The sequence below is a fragment of the Crocodylus siamensis genome, chromosome 5 (assembly GCF_052110815.1).
Source record: "Crocodylus siamensis isolate JL-2025a chromosome 5, ASM5211081v1, whole genome shotgun sequence".
In the NCBI taxonomy this organism is placed as follows: Eukaryota; Metazoa; Chordata; order Crocodylia; family Crocodylidae; genus Crocodylus; species Crocodylus siamensis.
In genome coordinates, this window is record NC_143399.1 from 30,391,319 (window position 1) to 30,415,627 (window position 24,309).

Here is a 24,309-nt window from a genome sequence, read left to right on the forward strand (position 1 = left end):
ATGCTTTTGTAAAAGTAGATTTGTTTTATCAGTTCTGATCCCAGCCAGGTTAGCCTGTATAACAAATCCATTTTACTAAATTTAGCCTACCTAGTAATCTTTGATCATGTGTAATCATGTGTAATTCCCTGAGAAGGAAAACATGGTGTGAAAGAGTATATTTTTGTATTTGTTTTGCCAAGATTAAAAAATAAAGCCTTAGTGTTCATGGCAGTTAAACAGAGGGTGTTACTGCCCTCTGTATCCCTGAAAGGCATACATCTGGTTTTAACAGTAATAGGTTTTTAGACAAAAACAGATTTCAACCTGCTCTTCTCATTTTATAGACATGCTGCCAGGTTATTATGAATCTACAACTACTCTGCATACATACCAAGTGTATCGGCTCCTGATGGATTGTTGCGCGAAGTGTTCTAATGGTGGGGGGGAGGAGGGGGCGGGGAATAGTTTTTAATTTAACTATGCCCCTAAAAAGATGGCATTTAAACGTATGCATCTTAAAAAAACAAATGCATTTGACAGAATTGAGTTTTGAGATTAATAAAAATAAAGTTGAATCAATAATGATACAATTTTTAAAATGTATTTTCTAGGATCAGAAATTATACAAGAAAAATGTATAGGCAACCTAGCTGTCTTCAATTTATGGCTGCATAATATGCAATTTAAAACAAGGTGTTCTGGAAAAGACCATTAATCAATCCATTCAGAGTACCAGCCAAGGTTGAGTTGGGTTTTTCTATTTTTTTTTTTTTTTTTCCAAACCACATGCATATTAGTTTATGGATATAGAGAAGTTTTCAGTACGTAAATGAGAAAAAAGACTGCATCTACATCCACTCTTCTGTGTTACGTAAAAACCTTTAACCTATATGATTTTGTCCTTAATACTGGGAGTGGATTGAATGGTACAGTGGCTCAAAAAAGTAGATTGAACCTAAGAAAGGGAAGTGAAAAGACAAAGCTGTAAAATAATTAATGGTAAGAAAAAATGGATCATGTGCTTCTGCAATCTTTCATAATGCAAGAACATGGGATTGGTTTCAATCCTGAAAACACAAAGGTCTTGCATTTCCAACACCTTTTTTTTAGTATTAATTATAACAACTCTGGATATCCATGCAATCCACAGATGCTGAAATTAGTTAAGTGACCTAAATAGGTGTTGTTTGAAAGTCTGGTTTGAGTTTTGACACCTGGCTGTTCCCATTGATCAGTCTCTTAGAATTATGATGAGACCTTGATGAGGAGAATGGGAGGATCAGATCATGACCTGCCTCCTGTATGGTTTCTTGCAACTTCTAAAACAGCAGGTACAAATGATTGTCTGAGGTTGCTGAAATACATTCTTAAAATAACAGCATTGGAAGGGATGTTGAGGGTAATCTAGTCTAACCTCCCGCACAGATGGCTGATGTGCTATTTCTCACCCATTCTAAAAAGACTAGATTTGTAGATGACCTACAAATGTCATTTGTTACAACAGTTTCTGTGACACTGACATTTCTAGTTATAACTGACTGATACTTTGGTGATTACAGTTTGGACAATTGGGTGCTTTAGATGTGGTTTAGGGATAAATGAGGTAGATGGTGGTGGTGGAGTAGTAGTAGTTCAGGTGTCCCTTCTGCAATAAAATCTATTCACCCAAACGTCATCCATCATCTTACATTGTTCCTGGTTTCTGGGTAACGTACATTGGTCTGTGGTCACAAGATTAATGTTGCTTAAAGTGATCCCGTGCGCATGCACATGGTTCATTAGCAGAAATGTACGTGGGTATATTTTTACATGCATCTCTAACCCATCCTCAGCAGATCATAAAACACTTATTTTTAGGGCAAGGTTTACATGACATGGTTAATATAGGTTTCTTTTTATTTGATATTGCAGCCACATAATAAATTTGGACTTCGTTACCAAAATTAAAGTATCAGTACTCTTTATCATAAAGAACCTATATTTTACTTTTGTGGCAAACTTGTTAAAAAAAAAAACATAGCTTACTGACAGTCTAAATGTATAAAAATTTCAACTACACTTGTCTCATACATCTTTCTCCCTCTTCAAATTTGTTTCCATTTTTTTTCAAATGGAATAAAGACATTGGAGGATTATGAAATGATAAAGGGGAAAAATAATTATTTGTGTTTTATAATTGGAATGAACATCTAGGTTCACTGAAGAAGATCTTTTTTCTTTAAAACTTATAAATTATTTTTGCAGTATTTTGATCTACTCTGAAAATAGACTTTTACTGTGAAGACTGCTGAGTACTAAGAGCTAATAGTTTAGCTGCTCAGAAATCATCCCCTTTCAAGCTACTCAGCTGAGGCAAGTGGAGCATTAGCTGGATTGAGTGAATGGCAGGGGATGAAGAAAGATAAACTTTGGCTCCTTTTTGTAATTACAGATTCTAATTGTAATCAATTATTGGATCTTACTGGCAGTTGATAAATGTTTTTTTGAATTAGCTCTGTTTACTGTACCTTTGTGGTGACTGGGTTAAGGGGAAGAAGTATAGAACACCAAAAAAATTTAAAAGAAAGCATAATCAAACCTTTTGAAGTCAACAAAATTGAAATGGCATACTCTTTCCATCCTTGTTTACTTCTCAGTAGTGACTATGAACTTTAAATCTAAACTGGTTGGGGTTTAAGATAAGGCTCGTGCAACACTGGTACCTGAAAGTAAGTCCTCTGGTCTGGAGGAAAAGAAAAACTGGCCATCTAAATTTGCTCTTAGTAATCCAGTGGCTCTTTGAAAAAGCATTTCTGGCTCTCCATCCAGTTGTGTACAAACTAGATAATTTCCTTCCATTTAAAGCATTGTCTCCCACCAACATTTGCCCCTTGTATTTTTAACACAAAGTAATCTTCCAGTAATAAGCCATGTCAACACATATTTAAACCTTCTAGTTTACTTTTTGGGAAGGCCCTCAAACTTGTGCACCAGCATTCTTGTGTACCCGTAACTTAATTGCCCACCCCGGGCTAAAATATTTTGACTGGTGGGCCACTTAACGAGTTTTGGTGAGCTGTTGAGGGCTGTGCACATGCAATCTTTCAGAAAATATCATTTTAGTAAATTATAGATTTAAATTGTACACTAAAATCAAACATCTACTGTAACATGTTTTAACTTTATTTGAAAACTTTTATTTGATAACTTTTTTTGTTTTGTATATACAGAGTTGATTGCATAATAGCTCAAAACCAGTCTTACTCTTGTATATTGTGGGGGAGGGCTGCCCACATCCTAGGTCCTGAAAGCCAACAGGAGGCATGTGCAGGACAGTTCACCTGGGTGGTGCAGGTGTGGTCCACTTCCAAATCTGCCCACCCCCCCACCCCCCGACTGTCCATGGCTGCCCTTTCAGCCCTCCTCATGGGGCCAAGCCCTGCCCACTCCTGCCCTGGGCAGCCTGTGCCGTGCTCCCGCCGGCATCCTCCAGACAGTACAGCACCAGCCAGTGCATGGAAGCTTTCCAGCTGGGCTGCTGCAGCAGCTGCCCAGATGTTGCTTGGCTTTTCCCAATTCCAGCAGCTCCTCTTCTTCCTCCCCTCATACTGTACTAATCTGGGCAGCAGACAGTGCAGGAAGCCATGGGGATACGTGCTGGGCATCACACACCCAGCTAGGAGCGTGGAAGCTGCAGCTGGGCAGGAGCCACCTGGCTGCAGCTTTCCTCTGCCTGCCTAGGCATCTGTCCCCATGACTTCCCCATGTTACCCACTGCCAGGAAGGGTGCAGGAGGAGGAGGAATTGCTGGAGGTGGAGAGATCTGAGCAGCCCCACTGGGAATCTGCATGTGTTGGCCATAGCCAGAGCGGTGCTGTCTGGCAGACACAGGCAGGAACACAGCATGGGCTACACAGGGTGGGAGCACAGCCCCATGCAGAGCGCTGTGAAGTGTCCAGACCAGATCCAATCAATTGGGAGGTGTCTGCCCTTGGGCCAGATCCAGTTACTTGGCAGGCTGGATGTGGCCTGCAGGCTGTATTTTACCCACCCCTGTTCTAGCCTCTTCTGACACCTTTTTAGAGTACAGTGGCCTTCTGAAATGCTTGTCTTGTTTTTTCTGTAGCTTCCAGAGGCTTAATCCCCAGGGAGTAAAGCCACATGGTTTAAATGCTCAGCTCAGCCTTATAGGCATTCTTGTGATTCCAGGTACCAAAGTGGTTTTCTGTCACAAGCTTTGTTTCAAATGGCTCTGACTATCAACACAATGTATGAAAGTTCTTCAGCACCCTAGGGGTACTTTATCAATGCAAAATATTTCAAAAAACTATCCATTTCAACTTCAATTGGGATTGTATCTTTCCCTTTAAAAGTAAGGTTGTTCCTCTCTCTCCCTTTCCTTTATCTCCTCACACATAGAAGCATGGTGCTTTTTTCCCCCATACCCTCCAGCTACAGACTTGTATCTACTTACGGGGAAGTTGGAGCAAAAATCGTAAAAATAAGGCAGATAGGGAAGAGTTGAAAGTAGAAAGTAAATGTTTGAGAAATTAAGAGGTGGTCTCTTGAGGAGGAAATTAAATAAGAAACTGTTGATTTATATATTCATGTGAATCAAAGTGTTGGTTAATAGGCTTAACTTAGGTCAGTAAAGCTGCAGAAATGCATTAACAACACTTCCTGCCTCTTCCCTCTTCAAATAAACTAGCATTTAGAATTAATGCTTACAGTTAAGAAAATGGTTCTTATTTTCCTCAAAAAAACCCCCTTGAAATTTAAGCATACTTTAATAACTGAACATCATTGAGGTAAATTATAAAGAATGGAATCTGTAGGATTTAGGAGTGCAAAAGCTGCTGATATTCTATGAGGTGGTTTGTTTGTTTGTTTGTTTTTTTTCTGGCCTTGATGCTGTTTGACTACACCATCCATCCATGCCACATATTAAGAACTAAATAATACGAGATGAGAGAAGAAGAGTGGATGCAGATGCAGTCTTTTGTTGGGGGGGGAGGGGCGGTGTCTTCACTGCATACTACAGCATAATGTCCAGATACTTAAATTAGACTGCTTTTTGTAGCTCATTTATAACCCAAGGCAAGGCTTATGTTCTGTTAATTTGCTATATTTCTTGTTAAGGTAAACATTTGAACTGCTGTAACTTTACCCGTTGTCATCGAGAAATAACCCAAAAGAATCATGAGTAGAACATTTTGTAACTAAATATACTGCCATTAACTGCACCAGAAAGACTGAAGATGCCTGAAGTGTGGCTATTAACCTTAAAAATGAGGGAAGCTAATTAGTGATGTTGGTGCTGTTATTAGCAGAAATAACTATGTATTTAATGTAGGGCTGTCAATTTAATCACGGTTAATACGCACGATTAACACACTACTAGGTTCATTAATTTTTTTAACACGTTAATCACGCATGTGGTTTTGGAGCCTACTCCCAGGCTCTGCTCTGCCACCTTTAGGCCACCCAGGCACGGGCTCTGGGCAGCTGCAGCAGGACAGGGGGGAGGCCACAGACAAGCAACCGTGGCCTGCACACAGCCAGGAATGCAGCTCTGCCGTGTGTAGAGCAATGCCATGCTGGTAAGTCTATGGAGGGGAAGGGGCAGGGGGAGGGGCGTGCAGACTGAGGCACTCGCAGTGAGGGAGAGAGTAGGGCAGGGGCCAGGTACTGGGGTGAATAGGGCCCCAGGGTGGCACAGATCATGTGATGGAGCCACAGGAGGCTCGTCAAGGGGTGCGGCTCCTTGCATCTGTGTGCAGGGGGAGGAGGCATGGGTGGCATGTGCTCTCAGACTTTTGCATGGGGCAGAGGCAGCTTGCCTGCTGCAGGCTGGAGCTCTGCACCCTTGCCTTTGCCCTGGGAGTGATGTGCTGGCTGTGCTGCATAACCCTGCCTGCCCAGCAGTGGGAGGCACAACATGGCATTGCACAGCTCCCAGGACAAAGGCAGCAGGGTGCAGAGCCCCAGTCTGCAGCAGGCAGTCCACCTCTGCCCTGCACACATCCTAGGGGCACGTGCCCCATATGCCTCCCCCTGGCGTGCACAGCAGCAGGGAACCACGCCCCCCCCCCCGTTCCCTCCAGATGAGCCACCCGCAGCTCTATCACATGACCCCCGCCTGTCCCTGGCACCCAGTCCATCACATGGGGGGCCTCTATCTGCCCTCCCAGCTCTTTCCCCATCCCCGTTCCCTCCACAGAATTACCTGCTGGGCTCTCTGTCTGTGTCTGTGTCTTCCCCTCACTCCCAAGCCACAGCCCTCCCAGCCCTGCTGCTGCTGCTCACTCCTGACCCACAGTACCCTGCATCCTGCTGGGGTATGTAAGAACCTTTCCTTCCGTAGACTCCAAACCCCACACACACCTTGCACCCACCCCCAACCATACAAAGTACCTGCATAATTTTGCATAATTTTGAACTTCTCTATGCATAATTTTGAGTTTTTAGCTATGTGAGTAATTGCAACTGTTTTTTGTTTTTTTGTTTTGTTTTGTTTTTTTAATCGCACAGCTAATCGTGATCAAATTTTCTAGTTGTTTGACTGTCCTAATTTAATGAGATTTAAGATTGTGTAAGTGCATACTCCAGGCAAGTACATAGCCTCAGGACTGAGAAAAGGTTATATGCATAAACACAGTACACTGTACTATGTTATATATTTATTTTAACATTTAAGTTTCATGTTTGAGAATATGATATCAAGTGGATTTTGCTTTTGTTTTTATACCTCCTTGAGTGTGTTGGATTTTAAAACTTTTTAAAATTCTTTATTAATAGGATCGAAAACTTCTTGCCACCGCTCAGCAGATGCTCCAGGACAGCAAGACAAAAATAGAAGTCATAAGGATGCAGATACTTCAGGCAGCCCAAACCAATGAATTGGCATTTGATAATGGTGATGGAGTAGAAAAGAAATTACTCTGCTTACTAATGTCAGAATTTCAAATAGGGATATACTACTATGAACTTGTGGCTATAAGAACATTTTGGTGGAAACAGGGAAGGTCAGGCAGAGGGCAGGGTTTCATTTTTCATGAACTGAGATGGTTTGGTAAGTAGGGCATCTGTTTTCCAATTCAGCCCCTGAATGCGAGCGACTTCTTTTTAAAAAAAAAAAAAAAAACACCCTAAAAAATAAACACCTTCCCTTTATTTGTAGCTTGCGATATTGCATTACCCCTTAAGCCCCCATCCTTTCTGTTTTGGGCTTTTCCCTTGTTAAATTTTCATTTTTGCTCTTTTTTTCTTTCTTTTGGGGGGGAGTGTGGTTTTTTGTGTTTTTTGGGGTTTTTTTCCTTGTACCGTGGAGAAAATAGCTGTTGGGTATAGACAGCAGCTTCATTTGGAATTTTTTTCCCTGGTGGTGGTTTTTTTTTTTTTTTTTTTTTTTTTTTTTTTTTTTGAACGGGGAGTTTTCAGATTAAGGACCAAACCTATTCACTTTCTCAGCTAGAGTGCCCAGTACTGCTAATTTTTGTAGGAATACATCTGTGCATGGGACCAAATTCTTACTAGTATCTGAAAATTTAGACTGAGAGAAGAAATGACACGTTTTTACAAATCCAAGCACAGAGTTGTTTAACTTATCTGTAAAAGCTTCCATGTGTAGGAATTTTTTATTTTTCCAAAACTATTTCAACTGAGCTTTTAAGAGTTTGTTAATGTCCCTGATAAATCATAGCATGATGCTATAAAACTACAAGTATATTGGTATATCCCTACATCTTAAGTCTTCTTGATACCTTCTCCTTTATTGACATCTCAGGGCTTCCATTTGCTAGTGAGAGGGGAATTTGTCATAAATTTCTGTGAAACACTTTTATTTGGTCAAGCTTAATTTCTAGTCTCATGGTTGGAAAAGAACCTTTTAAATATCAGTGCTGTGCTGTCTTCTAAAGCTTGAACCTGCCCTAGCGTGGTTCCTGCCTGACACTGATCAGCTGACTATTGGCTGGATATGGGACTGCTCTGGGACTCAGATGTGTCCTGGTGCTGTCGCTGCTGGCTGACAATCACCTGGATTCTCAGGAGTACACTGGGGCTCCAGTCAGGTGTGGTGTAGTCCCCACAGCCACAGCTGTCTCTGTGGACTGGCCCAGTTGGAGCCCTGGTGCACTCCCGACCCAGCCGGTGATCAGTTGATCATTGGCTGGCTCCAGGGTGCGCGCCAGAACTGGTTGGAGCCCCAGCATAGTCTTGGAATCGGCCAACAATCAGATGTTTTTCAAGCAACCAGCTTCCTGACCCCAAAATTGCATGTCCTATTGTACAAGTGATGTGTGGCAGGTGTGGTTGTTTGGGATCATGGATCAGGTCCTGTCATGCTTACCATCCACTTGCAGACGTGGGAGCGGGGAGGGGACCAGACTGCACCTGCACCCATACCACCTGGGCAAACTCAGCTCCCTGCCCCTGCCCCAGCTGGATCCCAGGATCTAAGGCACAGGCAGTACCCCTCTTCCTCCCACCCACCCCACACACACACAATATACAGGAGTAAGACTGTATTTGTCAGCAGTCACAGAGAGCAGTCAGAACTTCAAGTTAATCAGATAATTATTTAGCTAGAGGGTGATTTAAAAAAAAAAAAAAGTGAGAATTCCAGCTATGCAGGGGCAGAATGAAGTAGAAATTTCCAGACCTGAAAAGCCTGGAGTCCAAGGAGTGTTTAGGAAGCTTTGTTTCTAGCAAAGACAATGTCTCCTCTCATCTTTTGTATCCTCTAGCTCAGGAGTGGGCAGTTATTTTGGCTGGAGGGCCACTTGTCGAGTTTTGGCAAGCTGTCAGTTACCTCAAGGGTAGCTCTGCTCCTTGATAGGTGCCTCATGCCCTAGTCGCTGTCTTGGGACCAGAAGTCCTGACCTCTAACCCCTGACCTTTGCCACCAGAAGTCTCTCCCCTTGCCCCTAGAAGTACTCCTTTTGTGGTGTGCCATCTTGGAACCAGAAAAAAACAAATCATACACTGAAAGCAGTGTGACCACCTTTTTTAAAATGTAAAGGCAGGACATTTACATTTTAAAATTTACATTTTAAAAATGTATGCGGGCTGGGAGCTCCCCACCCTGCTGCCTTTTCCTGGGGAGCCCCTCGCTGCCTGTGCCCTGTGCCCTGTGCCTGCCTAGCAGTAGTGGGATGCACAACTCCACGCCACTGCTGTGCCTGCTGCTGCTGGCCAGGCAGGGTGCACATCACCATGGTTGTGTGGGGTCCCCATGGGGAAGGCAGCAGGATGGGGAACCCCAAGCCTGCATTGGGCAGCCCACATCCACCGCCGCACAGATTTGGGGGGGTACGTGTTTGGCATGTGTGGGGTATGTATGGTAGGGTGTGGCGGGGGGGGGTTGTGAAGGGGTGTGCCTGTGGGGGCAGTGCACATAGGGTATGTGTGGGTGGGGCTGTGGGGGCAGAGTGTGAGTGTGGGATAGTGGTGGGGTATGGGGGGCCCCCCCACACATTCCCCCTCCCCCCATGGCTCGCAGCCCCTGCTGCGGGTGCTGGCAGCAGCAGCAGGTAGTGGGCCCTCGGGGTACTTGTGGCGTGCACAGGTGCTGCTGCCCAGTGGTGTGCAGCTCTAGCCAGTGCTGAACATGGTGGCAAGGAGCACAGCTAGGCCAACCTGCAGGGCTCCCTACAGTGCACATGCAGTGTCTGGCACTTGTGTGCCACAGAGGGGGAAGAAACCATGCATAATGAAGCTGGCCATCTTCCCTGCTCCCTGCCACAATGGGAGCTGGGGGTGGGGTTCCCCACCACTTCTGGCAGGGTCCTGAGCCCAGCATGTGGCAGGGAAGGCAGCTGCCTCCATTGTTAGGGGCTTCCCCTGGCAGCGTGCAAGTGCCGGGAGCTGCACATGTGCTGTGGGGAGCCCCATGCAATACAGGCAGGCCAATCTGGCTGCGCTCCTTGTCACCACATGCAACAAGGGCCTCCACCTGCTGCTGCTCACGGCAGGGGCTGTGTGCCATGGTGAGGGGAGTGTGTGCAGGGTCTCTTCACCTCCCTTTCCCTTTCCTTCCTCATGCCCACACCCTATGCACCAAGGTCTGCACTCCTGCTGTCACCCTGGGCACGAGCCCCATGCTCCTGCCAGCCCCAGCCCCATGCTCCCTGACTGTGCCACAGCTCCTCCCACCCCCACCACTTCCCTACGTGCTGCCCAGAGGAGCTGCGCTGAGCAGCTTCCCCAGCAGCGGTGGCAGCAGCAGCCCCACCCAGAGGCTGCATGCTGCCTGGGCCGAGGCCTTTCCACACACAAGGGTGGGAGTGAGGTGTGTGGGCTGGTGGGGTATAATTAATTGGATACCTGTAGGCCAAATGAAATTGCCTGGTGGGCCAGATGCAGTCCATAGGCCATTTTTTGCCTGCCCCTGCTCTAGCAAGTAAGTTTAGTTCTTCAGGGATTGGGAATGTAGTAGATTTGTAAAGTCCTGACAATTTGTTAAATGCAACATCTTTCAACCTCACTGAATTTATGATACACTAGGATATGACAGGATTTTCATCTACAGTTTAACACATCTGTCTTTGCATGCTAATATAAAAAATTCTGAATACTTAGAAATTTAGAAGTTGGAGATGATCTCCAGTGAAGATTAAATGTGTGGAGTTTGTGTTTCGTTTTGTTTTTTTCTTTTAGCGAAACCTGTGATAAGCCCTCTTGAACTCCGAATGGAAGAACTACGGCATCATTTTAGGATAGAGTATGCAGTAGCAGAAGGTGCAAAGAATGTGATGAAATTACTTGGATCTGGAAAAGTTACTGACAGAAAAGCACTTTCAGAAGTAACTTTTTAATGTGGTTTATGAAATTTGATTCTAAATACTATATTAAAAAAGCACATTCTTCAAATTTATTGTTTTTATTTTCTGTTGAATAAGGCTCAAGCAAGGTTTAATGAATCAAGCCAGAAGTTGGACCTCTTAAAGTATTCATTAGAACAAAGGTTGAATGAACTTCCCAAAAACCACCCCAAAAGCAGTATTATTATTGAGGAACTTTCACTGGTCTCTTCACCAACACTAAGTCCACGTCAAAGCATAATATCTACACAAAACCAGTATAGTACACTGTCCAAACCAGCAGCTTTAACAGGTATGTGTTCTTTTATAATTTTTTGTTTTTGTGTATTTTGGTCAAATGTGCTTGAACTCAAATTAGTCTTATAAAAACTTTTTTTCTTATGTGGTAACTTTGTGTTTATTTTTAAAGTAGTCCTAGAATGCTGTGGATGGAAATACAGACTATCAGACTTGTCTGTATGGAAATATGCTTAAGTTTTGCTTGACGTGTGTGTGTGTGTGTGTGTGTGTGTGTGTGTGTCTTTAGTGTTCCAAGTACATCCATCTGGATAATCTAAGTAGTTATGAAGTTTGTTATAATATATACTATTACATTTTATAATACTTCTCTGTATTTTAATTAAGAAAAGTTCTTGCCTCTGTTTAACCTCTTTGGAATATTACCATTATCACTTTAGATCACTGTGCACTTTACCAAGATGGATAAATATCGCTACCCCACTTTACAAACTGGGAAACTGAAGTGCAGAAGGGATAAGTGACTTGCCCTTCTCGCACAACAAGTTGGTGGCAGAGCTGGGAGGAGAATCCAGGTTTCCTTCCCATCCCATAGCTTGTTCACTTAGCTTCAGAGGTCAGATATCTGCTGTGAAAACAAAAAACAAACAAAAAACCCAAACACTGACTGTATTAATAAACTGTAAAGAACTTTAATAGGCTCTAACAAATGCACAAAAGTATTAAATTTCCCACTTGTGCTAATGGTTTTCCTTGTAATTTAAATATGAGGAATTATTTGTTAGTTATTCACAAGAATGTGTCTGCATAGTGGGTTATAAAAGTCAAGGATATATGCTCGAGCAGTTTCTCTGTGGTTGTGTTAATTTGGAATTGTTGAACCTCATTAGCAGAAAGAAGTTTCAAGAGATATGGTACATTTATTAAATCACTTTAAATGTTTCCCTCCAGATTTTAGTTTGTTAATTTAAAGCAGGTGTTGAACAAAAATGTTTGGGTATGCTGAATTTACTAAATTATTAAATAAACTTCCAGATCAGAAGTACTAGCCTAGCTGTTTGTGTATCTGAACCTGCCTTTAACTTTCATTGTTATATTGAGCCATCATTGAAAAAAGTAGTTACAAAGACCATATATGAAGTCAGATTCTGTTCCCTTTACAAAACACAAGTATAAATGAATATACCTGTAGACCAAATTTGTCCCTACACGATTTGGCTTAAAAATAAATAAATAAATGCAGTGGAGCAAACATGAGAAGCAGTGGTCTGTCAGGTTATGGTGATATTGGAATGACTTTTATTCTCCTTGCTTTACATTAAGATCCAGTAAGAAATTAACGAGGGATGGAAAATGGAGTTTAAAAGTACTGCAAGTTGTTCTGAGGGTTTTAGAAAGGCTTACGAGACTCCTTTTGAAATCTCCAATGAAATCATGCTGATTTATGGGAAGCCTTTGAATCTGCAGAAATTTCCCATAGATAACCAATAACCTTAGATATAGGAGACAGAAAAGGGTTGGGTTTTTTGTCTTTTTTTTTTTACCTTTTCATCATCATTTTGGGTCAGCTAACCTGAGAGAGGTAGCAAAGCAATTAATCTTTAAAACTGCTTGCTTACAGTGCCAGTAACCAAGGAACCCATTTTATATAGGAATTATCAAAATAAAAGTTATGAGCTTGTAAAATCCCTTAATAGGTCATTACCAGATTTTGGTCATCTGTTATGAAAGTGAAACTAGGATTTATATGGGGGTAAATTGGCCGGGTTTTTTTGTTTGTTTGTGTTAGTGTTTTGGTTTTTTTTACGAAGACTTCACCTTCTGTTGTTTTGTCTTAATGTATCAGGAGTGCTGTTGCAATATAATATTATAAATGAATTTAATGAGCAAACTCTTTACTGAATTTCTTCCTAAAATAAGAAATTTAGATTCTAACTTCTGACTGTTTGCATCTTTCCAGAAGTTAAAGAAAATAAATTGTCAAATTTAACTCTTCCTCTTTTCTTTTTTGTACTAGCACAATGTTGACTCTGTTGGTTTGTAAAAATAGAATTGTTTATTAACCTTCTTCAGAATTCTTGTAGTAGTTTTCATTGGCTTCCAAAAATAATCTTTTATAAGACCAAAAACCATAAATTTGAGATTTGATTCGATGGTAGCTCAATAATTTGTGTGCATAGATAATCATATCAATCTAATCACTTCTTTTTGAACAACATTTTTTCCTAACCTAGCAAGATTCAAATGATCTTGAGATTCAGCTGGAAAAAAAAATTTTTTTTTCTTTCATGCCTACATACTCCTATTTCAAATAATTATTAAATGTTAACAAATGAATCCATGTCTGTATCGAGTGACTGATAAAAGTACACTTGAGCATCATAGTGGCTATCCATATAAATTAAACACTAACATAGCAGCCATTCATAAGCAGTCTCATGTTTCTTTGCATTTAAGTTAGTAAACGTTTTCTTCTTGCTGATGTCATAGTTCTGTGAACTTCGTATAGTTATGCTTGTGTGAATATTTCCAGTTTGTTTGCTTAACAGGATAGTGTATTTTAATGTCTTTGCTATACCAGTGAATTGTAACTTCTACTGAGATACTGATTCTATGTCTGTTTTGCTGAATTTTATATTCATTTTCAGTGAATTTCCAGCAGCCTTGATTCTCTTACCACATAACTGTAGTAAAGCTCTGGTTCTGTTTTTAGTGTGAGCTTTTGTAAAAAATATGTACTTCTGATATAAAAAGTCACTGCTCGTTCATTATATGCATGTCAGACCTTAGATATGTGACACAGGTTTTTTTTTTAATCTTAGGTACTTTGGAAGTTAGGCTAATGGGCTGCCAAGATATTCTGGAAAATGTTCCTGGTCGATCAAAAGCCACATCAATTACACTACCTGGTTGGAGTCCAAGTGAAACAAGATCATCTTTCATGAGCAGAACAAGTAAAAGTAAAAGTGGGAGTAGTCGAAACCTTCTGAAAACAGATGATTTGTCCAGTTGAGTATATTTTCATTTCTTCTATCATAATGCATTGAGAGCCAACTTTTTTAAATTTAAACCTGCAGCATTAAATATGATTATAATCTGTTGCAACTAGATTCAGAGCAGTCACTTTTAACTTCTTTTTATATAAATTCCTTTATAAAATTGCCAGCGAAACAGGTGACAAGTTTTTAAATCTTGAGGAGCTGATGCGTTTGTATTTGGGATCGGTTGCTAAGAAAGGACCGATTACAAGAATTTTAAGAATTCTGCATATTTCAAATACTGACTGGAAGCGCTAAAGTGATCTACATGTGTCTGTCACTGAATCAAAACAGTTGTTAACCCTGTATTTAATTGGTTCTTATGAACATGCTAGTATTTTCAGTCCCACAAAAACTTCAGTATAAAAAGTGTCACATCTTACACTCTTAGCTTAGTTTGTGTAATTTTACTTACAGATGAAGTCTGTGCTGTATTGAAGCTGGACAACACTGTGGTTGGTCAGACTAGCTGGAAACCCATTTCTAATCAGTCATGGGATCAGAAGTTTACACTGGAACTAGACAGGGTAAGGGTATTATGCTATTGTCATGGACATGACTCCATTCCATGGATTAATTTCCTGCTGCTTTGTGTCACTGTTCTGTTTAAATATTAAATGGGGGTGGAAAAACTTGTCTTGGATTTGAATACATTTGGTATATGTATCCCCTTCACAACTAATACTTTATCTTGATCAGCTCTAGTAAAGTGTTGTTTGTTTTTCTGTGGATCACATCAGATCCAGTCCATAGCTCCTGCCTTAGTACCAGTTCTGGATCATCTCCCCATCCATTCCCTATATTGTTATTTATCTGTCGATTGTTGTTCTTGCCAATGAGAAGGCAAGGCAATTTTAGACCAACTCCAAAAGATAAGGAGCCAAAACTTTTGGACTTATCTGGGAGAAAATCCATAGTCTTCTCCAGTCTCCAGATTACAATTGCAGACTTGTCAAGCTGTCCTTGCTAGATATGGTTCTGATGTCTACAAGTGTATATGCTATCAGAGCCATGGGACAAAATGTGAGTCATTCCACAAAGGGGTAGGTGGTAGCAAAAACTCCTCTGGAAGCAGGAGTAGATGTTCCTGATTCTGCCTCAGTTTTTTCATGGCTATGGCAGTAAGCCCACCTCTGGTTTCATATGTCAGACTTTCCAAAGGAGATTCAAAATACAAACAAACCTACCTGATGCTTTCTCATCTCATGGTAGAGAATTCCCCTTTATGTCTCCGTCACTAGTTGATAAAGTGAGGCAGGACTCAACCTGGATGATTCTGATGCCAAATCAGTTTTGGTACCAGGACCATCTGCTGGTCCCGGTGAGGGACTCTAGGTTTCTGCCTCTGGTCTTGGACTTCCTTATGTAGGGTAGAAGGAGAATGCTTTGCCAAAATTGCTCTCCTTTCACCTTGCAGTGTAAATGCTGAAGGCATCTCAGCCAGAGTGGGAGATGGATCTGCTCAAATAAGGGACGTATTTGTTCGCAACCACAGCAATTTGGGGGGGGATCAGCAGGCACTGGGGAAGTCCCTGTTTCCCCGAGCACTGCCAGGAGTGACCAGGAATTACGGTCACAAGCTGGCAAAGGGTGGATTTAGGCTGGATATCAGGAAGCGCTACTTCACGGTCAGGGCGGCTAGGATCTGGAACCAACTTCCAAGAGCAGTGGTGCTGGCTCCTACCCTGGGGGTCTTTAACAGGAGGTTAGATGAACACCTTGCTGGGGTCGTTTGACCCCAGTACTCTTTTTCCTGCCATGGCAGGGGGTCGGACGAGATGATATACTCAGGTCCCTTCCGACCCTAGAAACTAATGATTTGAACTAGATTCATTTACATGGCAAAGTGGACCAGGCTTTCCCCACAGCTGACGGATGAAATTTCAGCCTAGATCAATCTTTATTTCAACTATACTAGATATCTGTGAGACCTCAAGTATGCAGCCCTGTCCATCAATTCACTCTGTGTACAGGCAACCCCCACTTAGCACGGTTTCGTTATAGCGCTAACATAAAATACCTGCTTGGTTTAACGAAACATGCTCAACACTAAGTGACAGTGCTCAGTGCATGGGTGGGGAGAAGCAGTGGTGTCAGTGTTGAGGGAAGAAGTGAGTGTCAGCTGGTGGGTGCCCAGGGAGCGCTGGCAGGAGCCTGGGGTCCACTCTGGCACATGGTGCTGGAGCAGGTGGGGGGGAGCAGCAGCAGCAGTAAGAAGGGCTGGGGAGGCTGGCAGGTGGTGCAAAACCAATTATCTTTATTTACATTAAATCCAATGGGGAAATGGGTTTTGCTTAACGCCGTTTTGCTTAGAGTTTGGTTTTTTCCAGAACCAGTTTAGAGCTCTGAACAGAGCTTGCTTGTACCTGGTGGCTGTCTCGGCCACTCATCCACTGATTGATAGCTACTGTGCATTTTCTTACCTAGCATTTGCTTCATGTCTGTAATGAGGCCATCATTTGAACCTAAGGCAGCATGTTCCTTGCGGTACCTTTCCATGAAAACAGCTTTTCTAGTTGCAATTATTCTGGCAAGGAGGGTGAGTGAGAACCAACTCTTCATGGTGAATCCTCTCTGTGTAGTCTTTTGTTCAGACTTGGTATCCCTAAGGACCTGCTAGCAAATGGCCTGCAATGGCTTCTTTCATTGAGGAAGAAGCTGTTTTGTTCAACCATAGGCTAAGAGCCTACAGCTAGGCAGTTGCCACAAGGCCAGAGATGTGGTAGAAGTTCAGATCCTAGCTGACTAGGACCATTTAGTCATACCAATACTATGAAAACATTCCTTTTGCTACCACTGCCTCCTCTACCTGACCTTCCACCTCCATTTCTGCAGCTGAAAGCTAGAAAAGTTAGATCCCAGGAGTGTGAGTGAACAGAAGCATCTCTGGGAGCTATTACTTGTCAGTAACTTTTGGTGTCTATCTTCTGCCATAGTCACGTGAACTAGAAATTTCAGTTTATTGGCGTGATTGGAGATCTCTGTGTGCAGTAAAATTTCTGAGGTTAGAAGATTTCTTAGACAACCAGCGACATGGCATGTGTCTCTATCTTGAACCACAGGGCACTCTCTTTGCAGAGGTAAGAGCATTTAGCCAAGAGAGAATTTCAGCTATATCTGAAATTATTACATTGCAGCACATTTTAAATTATTTTTAATGAGCTCCTTAGACTGTGTTCTGTTCTGAAATTGGAATTATAATATATACCACTTATTTGAACTGCAGGTTACATTTTTTAATCCAGTTATTGAAAGAAGACCAAAACTTCAGAGGCAAAAGAAAATTTTTTCAAAACAGCAAGGTAACAGTTTTTTACTACAGATTAACAATAAGTTGAAAATATTATACCGTGTATATATAACTTTGTAGTATTGTCATCCAGAGACCTAAAATATAATTGCATGTGAAGCTGATAATAGTTAAATCTTGTCTGTTTCTTTTAGAATTGTGTATTATTATGCAATAGCATTTATTGATGAACAGTTAAGAATTGTGAAAGAATGTGACAAATTTAGTTTGTTCATCATAAACTGATGAATATGAATTTTTTTAATTATAGCTTTTGGTAATACATAAAGAAATTACTTGCGCTCTATTTTTTTTATTCACGATATCCACAGGCAAAACATTTCTCAGAGCTCCTCAAATGAATATTAATATTGCCACTTGGGGAAGGCTGGTGAGGAGAGCTATTCCTACAGTAAATCATTCTGGCACCTTCAGCCCTCAAGCGCCTGGGCCTGCTACAGTGCCAGTGGTTGACACACGCATTCCTGAACTAGCACTGCCAGCTAGGTAAATGCCTAAGCCTTCTAAGCAGGGTTAATGCACAAAAGTAATGATGAAATGCCTAGATGCTAATAAATGGGAAGTCTTCATGTAGTCTACAGAATGCTGACACTGGACACCTACTATAATATTTTTAGTATATTTTAAAATTAACATGTTAAATAGTTTAAGAAAATCTGCCTTTAATGTTAGTTGAATAGTCTCTGTTGTACACCGAGTAAAGTGTTTTTTGTTTTCCTGTAAGTGACTCTCCTGTAACCAAATTGGACTTTGAGCTTGAACCTGAACCCCCACCTGCTCCACCTCGTGCATCCTCCCTTGGAGAAATATGTGAACCTTCATCTGAGATAAAAGCTCCAGATACACCAGCTCAGGCAAGATGCTTCAACTACATATAAAAAGCTAGAGTTTCTTAGTTATTTTAATATTTGTATATTTATAGTTGCATTAAATTGTTCTTTGTACCTTTTCACAAAACACTCCACAATTTGTGAGCAAATGTATCAATGAAATGATGCAAATTGTGCATGAAACATGCACGTGCATGCACACACAAATGGATTTTTTATAGTTGTAGTTTAGTTGGTAGTCAGAGTAAAATCACTACAGCGATAGATTTTTACCACTAGCCTATTAATAAAAGTTCTTAAAATCTAGCATTTAAAGGCTATTCAATCTTTTGAATTTCATATTATTGAAGTAAAATAAAAACAGCAACAGCTGTCTTTTTCCTTAACACTCTTTTTGTTTTTAAATCTTCAGGTTTTTATTTCTTCACAGGATGCAGTAACAACTTTTGATTTTGAAAATGACAGAAATATTATTGTCCCAAAACTACAGCCCGAAATCATTTGTGAGCGTGAAATTCCATGCTTGGACCCCGAGTATACTAATCTACGAGAAGCAGAAGATAAAAGGTAAAAATGTAGTATTTTTGACACTGCCTTTTTTTTGTTAAACCTAACTTGAAGTTTTCTGTAATTCTTAATTAATTGCTGTTTTGCAGAACACAACAGAGATTTCAGTTTAGTCTTCAGGATTTCAGGTGTTGTGCTGTACTCGGTAGAGGACACTTTGGGAAGGTAAATGTTTGCCTATGAGGATATTAAGAAAGCATAATGCAACTGTTTGAATAAATTGCTTATCTCTTATTTCAGGTGCTACTGGCAGAATACAAAAATACAAATGAGATGTTTGCTATTAAAGCCTTAAAGAAAGGAGATATTGTTGCTCGTGATGAAGTAGACAGGTCAGTTTGCAGAAAATAACTAATGCATTCTAAAATGTGTAACTTACTCTCTAGTTACTGTTTTCTGTAAAGAAAAAGTATAGACGTTCTACAGGAGTCTTAATAACAAATTGATGGTTCTAATTTTTGTATTTAGCAGAGGAAGCATGTTTTTCAGTTGAATTAAATAAAATTAAAAAGTTGTACTGTAGTTAAGACTACTTCATGGGTATAAGTGGCTACAGTGGAAAGAGATTTCCCACTGTCTTTGCAAATTTGATTTAAGGTTCCTTGTATCAGTTATGAGCTGGCTTTATATTAGCAGGTGCAGGGAACCCTATTAATAGCCAGTTTCTATGGGCAGTATAGATACTTTCATCTTGGGAGACTTTCTGAACACTGGAATATTTAGTCTCCTTTCTTTTCTCAGAGAGAATATACAAACTATATCAACACTAGGAGGAATCATTATATCCTGCCTATTGCACTTATCTTATCAAGAAGAATTACATAAACAGCTATGGACTAGACATCGTGATGATGATAGAAATGGAATTCCATGTCACTCTGTTAAAAGCCTGATTTTCTTAGCTCAGGAAACGGCCATGATCTTCAGAAAAGTAAATTGGAACACACCAAGAAATAGGACTAATTACCTGGGTCATATATACTAATGTATATATTCTGGTTTCTTTAAAGGAATAATGTTCTCTAAGCAGCCCGAAGTAAAGTAACTTCATTAGATTGGCAAACTGATCTTGTTCTTTCCAAGTATTAAGAAATCTGTTCCTAACCTCATTTGTCAATATTCTGAGGTGTATAACAAAATGATTCCAACTATTTAATTGGTGTTTTCAGAGCTGTTAGTTGGCTGTCAAACAGAACAATCCCAGTGAAACTAAAAGAGGAGTTGGACAGTACTTTCAGTTTCCTTGTTGTTCTTGCCAAGAGGATACTGTAATTAACAATGTTGTAGAAGAAATGCAGTTACTAAATGGACTCAGGAGCTTCTTCCAGTTCTTGCAGCACTGATGAGCTTCTGTAGGAGGGCGATCACTTCGACTTTTGACATTTAATTATTTGTATAACATTAAGAAATATGATAACATTTGGTTATAGCCCAACGGAATTTCCTCTTTATTTTTTTCACCCTTAAGGCTCTAAAAGGAAGTTTTTGCATACTTGGCATAATTGCCTCTAAAACTTTCATCAAAGCTGCTTGTCAAAACTGGAGGCATGTTTGAGACTTCTTTGAGAAACAAGCTGAAGAATTCTGTTCAATTTAATGAGGGGTTTTGCAGTTAACTTGCCTCTTGCCAAACCATGTGACCAACTTAATAGTATTTTAAAGGTTTCATTCAATGAGAAATATATACCAGAGCAGGTAAACAGTTGCAGTGCTAGAGATGGATGCTGAGATCATCATCATTGGACAAATCATTATTCTTGTAATTTTCAGCCAAAAAACCTCTTCTCTGTTTTTAGCCTTAAATTCAGTTGTGTTTTTTGTCATGCAGATATATGTTATATTGAGCAGAAGTTAACGTAATCTGTTGCTGCCCACTTAATTTTTTGTTCCTTTTTAAAACTGTTTCCTATAGCTAGTTCCACAGGCTTGTTCATGTCTAGCATGTTCTAGCAAATAAACATTTTTTTTTTCCTGCACCATTGTATATTTCAGTGACTTCTGTGAATCAGCCTGTAAGATTTTTGTAACATCTAGTCCAGCAGATTTTTTTTCCTGAGACTGTAGATACTTTGTCTCTTTCTCCAAGAACTGAAATCCTGTATTTGTTTTGAAATCACTGTTGAAGATTTCACTGTTGAAGAGTCCCCTAGTTTTTGCCTTTTTTAGGATGGCTGTTTCTACAACTGTTTAATAATTGCTGTAGTGTTATGATGGGCAAGGAGAGAAAGCTGAGCTAGGTACAGACAGGCAAAAAGCTTGAGGCTTAATTGCTTCAGTCTTTGCAGGTTAGTCTAAGAGGCACAGATTAAATTGAAACAGAAGTGAACAGACATTTAACTTTAACTTAGGAAATACAGCCACATGCCTGCAGTGGCTCAGGCCAGAAGCCCAGGGGTGCTAGAGCACAGCTCTCTGGCTGTGTTTACTACTTCTTCCTGCTGCCCCTGAGGTCTTTGAGATTTATAGTCCAGAATTACACCAGCAGAACTCTGCAGGGTTGCTCATCACTTCCTCTTCCTGGTGTCTCTGGGATTTGTAGTCCACAGTTGCAGCCAGCAGTAGGTTTGAGTAGGGAAAGAGGTGTTTAGCCCTCCCCACTCTGTGACCCCAGCCCCCAGCTGGGGTTTGCCTGGGAGGGGCAGCACCCCCCTGGCCTCCCCTTCCATTTTGTCAAGCAGCCCTCGTTGCTCCAGCAAGGGAGCAGAGGGCTAGGACTATCCCTACTCTCTGGAGCAGGCAGCCCAGCCCAGGGCTGCAAAGTATGCTGGGGGACTGTGATTTAACTTGAACGAGGAAGGAGTCTGGGACAGAAGTTTAATAAACCAGTTTGACCCAGATCAGTTCAGTCTGGTACTACATTCAACCAGGTTTATCTTTAAACCAGTTTCAGCCATTTTGAAACTGGTTTATGTGCACTAAACTTCTGTTCTGTTACAGGTTTAAACCAGTTTCTGATCACTTAAACTACTTTGTGTAACTTCTGTCCCTAACCCCAAAGTGCAAGTCTGCAGACTTATGGAATGGTTTGGGAAGCAAACTGCAGGAATGATGGTTTAAGTGGCTTTCCTATACAAGTCTGTTGTCATTTTTTTTTTTCCTTCTTTTTATTATGGATAGATATAAGTAACTAGTGGTAGAGGTGTTATCTTAAATATTTTACTTGCTTTTAAATTTCTGAGTATGCTGAGGAGAGTCCTTTTGAAAACATATCCGTACTAACGTATCCATCATAAATGTTTTCGAAGTCAGCAGTTTAACACTTAAAATCGTGCATAAAACCTTTTGAATGTGACCCTTAGTTATCAACATCAGGGTCTAGCTATGGTTAAACTTTTTTTTGTGAATCCTATTTGGGTAATTCTCTGTGTATTGAAATCATAGCCTAGCATTCAGTATTAAGCTTTGATATTAAAATAATTCTGGTTTGCAGCCTGATGTGTGAAAAGCGAATTTTTGAAACTGTGAATAGTGTACGGCATCCCTTCCTGGTGAACCTTTTTGCCTGTTTCCAAACCAAAGATCATGTTTGCTTTGTAATGGAATATGCTGCTGGTGGGGACCTGATGATGCACATTCATACTGATGTCTTCTCGGAACCAAGAGCAGTGTAAGTGTCCAGAAGTGTTATTCCATTATATATATCTCCTTTGGTTAGGAAGATGCATCTTAATTTCATTTTAGTTAGAATGGTCATAAGCTATCACAACACAAACTCACATGGCAGTTAGCTTAATTATAAATGTTTGGTTTTCTAGTACTTATTTGGAAGAAGCCATTATCTGTCATTTAAAAAAAAAAAAAGTAAATGTATAATAATACAAATAAAGTATCAACTTCAGTCAAATATTTTGGTGCTTTCATATATCTACACAAATATTTAGAAATGATCCCAAGTCATCCTCAGCCGGCCCAAGCTTGAAGCAGTCTCTTCCCATCGTGTGTGACCTTAAGGCTGTAGCAAAGCCATACTTAAAGTTGCTTTTTCCTCAAACAGAGCTCTTCTAGGAATCTGCTGAATAATTTTTCTTTCTGTTCTTAGCTCTAATTAAGGGCACTGGAGATGGAAGGGCCAGCAGTCGGGAACAAGGAGTTGTAAGACTGCTAGTAGACTTGTACTTGCAGCCCATAGCACCTGGGTGGGTTCCAAACTCACTACAAGAAGGGGAAGGCTAGAAAGTGAGCAGTAGCAGCCAGGACCTCAGATCCTGAAGTTCAGCACAGTTTCCAGGCTTGCTGCCAAATCAAGCTGAGGCATAATTCAATATAGATGATCAGCTTTATGGGCTTTGGGGTGACCTTAAGGTAGATACTTGGTTTCAGAGCCTTTATTTTTTTTATTTTAATCTTGCCAGGTAGTTTTTAGTTTTGATTGATTTGTATAGAAGTCAGCATACATCATGTATAAAAGTCATTTAAAATAAGTCTGTATGTATCGCACTTCAGAATGTCAAATGCTAAAATTACAGATTAATCCAGTGTCAGTTTTGCTAAGTCCTGCTTCTGAAATCTACTATATATAATTCTAACTCAACTTCCCCCTCTCTTTAAACAGATTTTATGCTGCCTGTGTGGTTCTTGGACTACAGTATTTACACGAGCACAAAATAGTATATAGGCAAGTAATTTTTGATGCTTTGGAACATTTGAATTTTAACAAATTTCTCTTTTTAATGCTTGCTTGCTTGCTTGCTTGATCTCCAGCCAGTAATTTTTGCTTACCCTAAACATTATCCTTTTGCTTTTCTGTTCTGGCAGTTTTTTACTCTGATAGAGTATAAACAGTTGCTAGGAGAAACATACTCAAAATTGAGGAGCGTTTTTTGTTTTTTGTGTTTTATGGAAGGAAAAAAAATGTGTATATAAACTTTGAATGGACTTACTGATATATCTGTGGTTGTATTAATGAATCCATTTTTACTTTCAAATATTGTCTTTAGAGATTTGAAGTTGGATAATTTGTTGCTGGACACTGAAGGCTTCGTTAAAATAGCTGACTTTGGTCTTTGCAAAGAAGGTAACAGCATTTTTTATTTTTTTAAAGATTCCCCTGTGTGCCCCCCCTTGCAATTACTTTGTTGCTCTAATCTTGAACTGTTCAGTTCAGTAGATCTACATGGCACATACCATGTATATTTTTCTGTGGTGATATGAGCAGGGTAAATAAGTTTATGGCCTTTTAACTTGGAAAACCAAGGTTGTACGGGAAGCCCTTTAAGGGCATTTGAAAGGGTTTCCATTGGGAATGGGGAAAGCCTGTTTTCAGTTATGGTGAAGCCCTGTCCCTTTTCTCTTGAATGTCTGCTGGGGTCCAAATAATGGCATGATTGTGATTTAAGGGATTTTGTCACTATTCCAAAAACGGCATGTCCTGCCATGCCAGGTGAGCATAGCAGGATGCATAGCATTTGGGATGAGGTATAAAATTCCTTTGTTACCAGTTGTGGAACTGCTCAGGCTGAACTGGAACCCGGGGCAATTTAAGGTGTGATGCAAACCAGTCGCAGATGTTCCGTATAAAACATGGAAAATGTTTGTGGTTGGTT

At 40.6% G+C, this 24,309-nt stretch overlaps 1 protein-coding gene across 3 annotated transcripts in view; it reads left to right on the forward strand.

Annotated features, from left to right (window-relative positions):
* Nucleotides 1-24,309, forward strand: part of PKN2 (protein kinase N2) — an 87,276-nt gene that overhangs the window by 56,025 nt on the left and 6,942 nt on the right. For 2 of the 3 annotated variants that reach the window (XM_090048354.1, XM_090048356.1), the window contains exons 4-18: nucleotides 6,760-6,877; nucleotides 10,621-10,766; nucleotides 10,857-11,076; nucleotides 13,844-14,029; nucleotides 14,477-14,586; nucleotides 16,996-17,139; nucleotides 17,286-17,361; nucleotides 17,681-17,855; nucleotides 18,094-18,223; nucleotides 18,612-18,766; nucleotides 18,856-18,931; nucleotides 19,007-19,098; nucleotides 22,197-22,373; nucleotides 23,319-23,381; nucleotides 23,704-23,780. In XM_090048354.1, the coding sequence (XP_089904480.1) occupies nucleotides 6,760-6,877; nucleotides 10,621-10,766; nucleotides 10,857-11,076; nucleotides 13,844-14,029; nucleotides 14,477-14,586; nucleotides 16,996-17,139; nucleotides 17,286-17,361; nucleotides 17,681-17,855; nucleotides 18,094-18,223; nucleotides 18,612-18,766; nucleotides 18,856-18,931; nucleotides 19,007-19,098; nucleotides 22,197-22,373; nucleotides 23,319-23,381; nucleotides 23,704-23,780 (1,945 nt within the window). The remainder of the gene's footprint in view (nucleotides 1-6,759; nucleotides 6,878-10,620; nucleotides 10,767-10,856; nucleotides 11,077-13,843; nucleotides 14,030-14,476; nucleotides 14,587-16,995; nucleotides 17,140-17,285; nucleotides 17,362-17,680; nucleotides 17,856-18,093; nucleotides 18,224-18,611; nucleotides 18,767-18,855; nucleotides 18,932-19,006; nucleotides 19,099-22,196; nucleotides 22,374-23,318; nucleotides 23,382-23,703; nucleotides 23,781-24,309) is intronic. The other variant, XM_090048355.1, reaches the window with a different exon arrangement.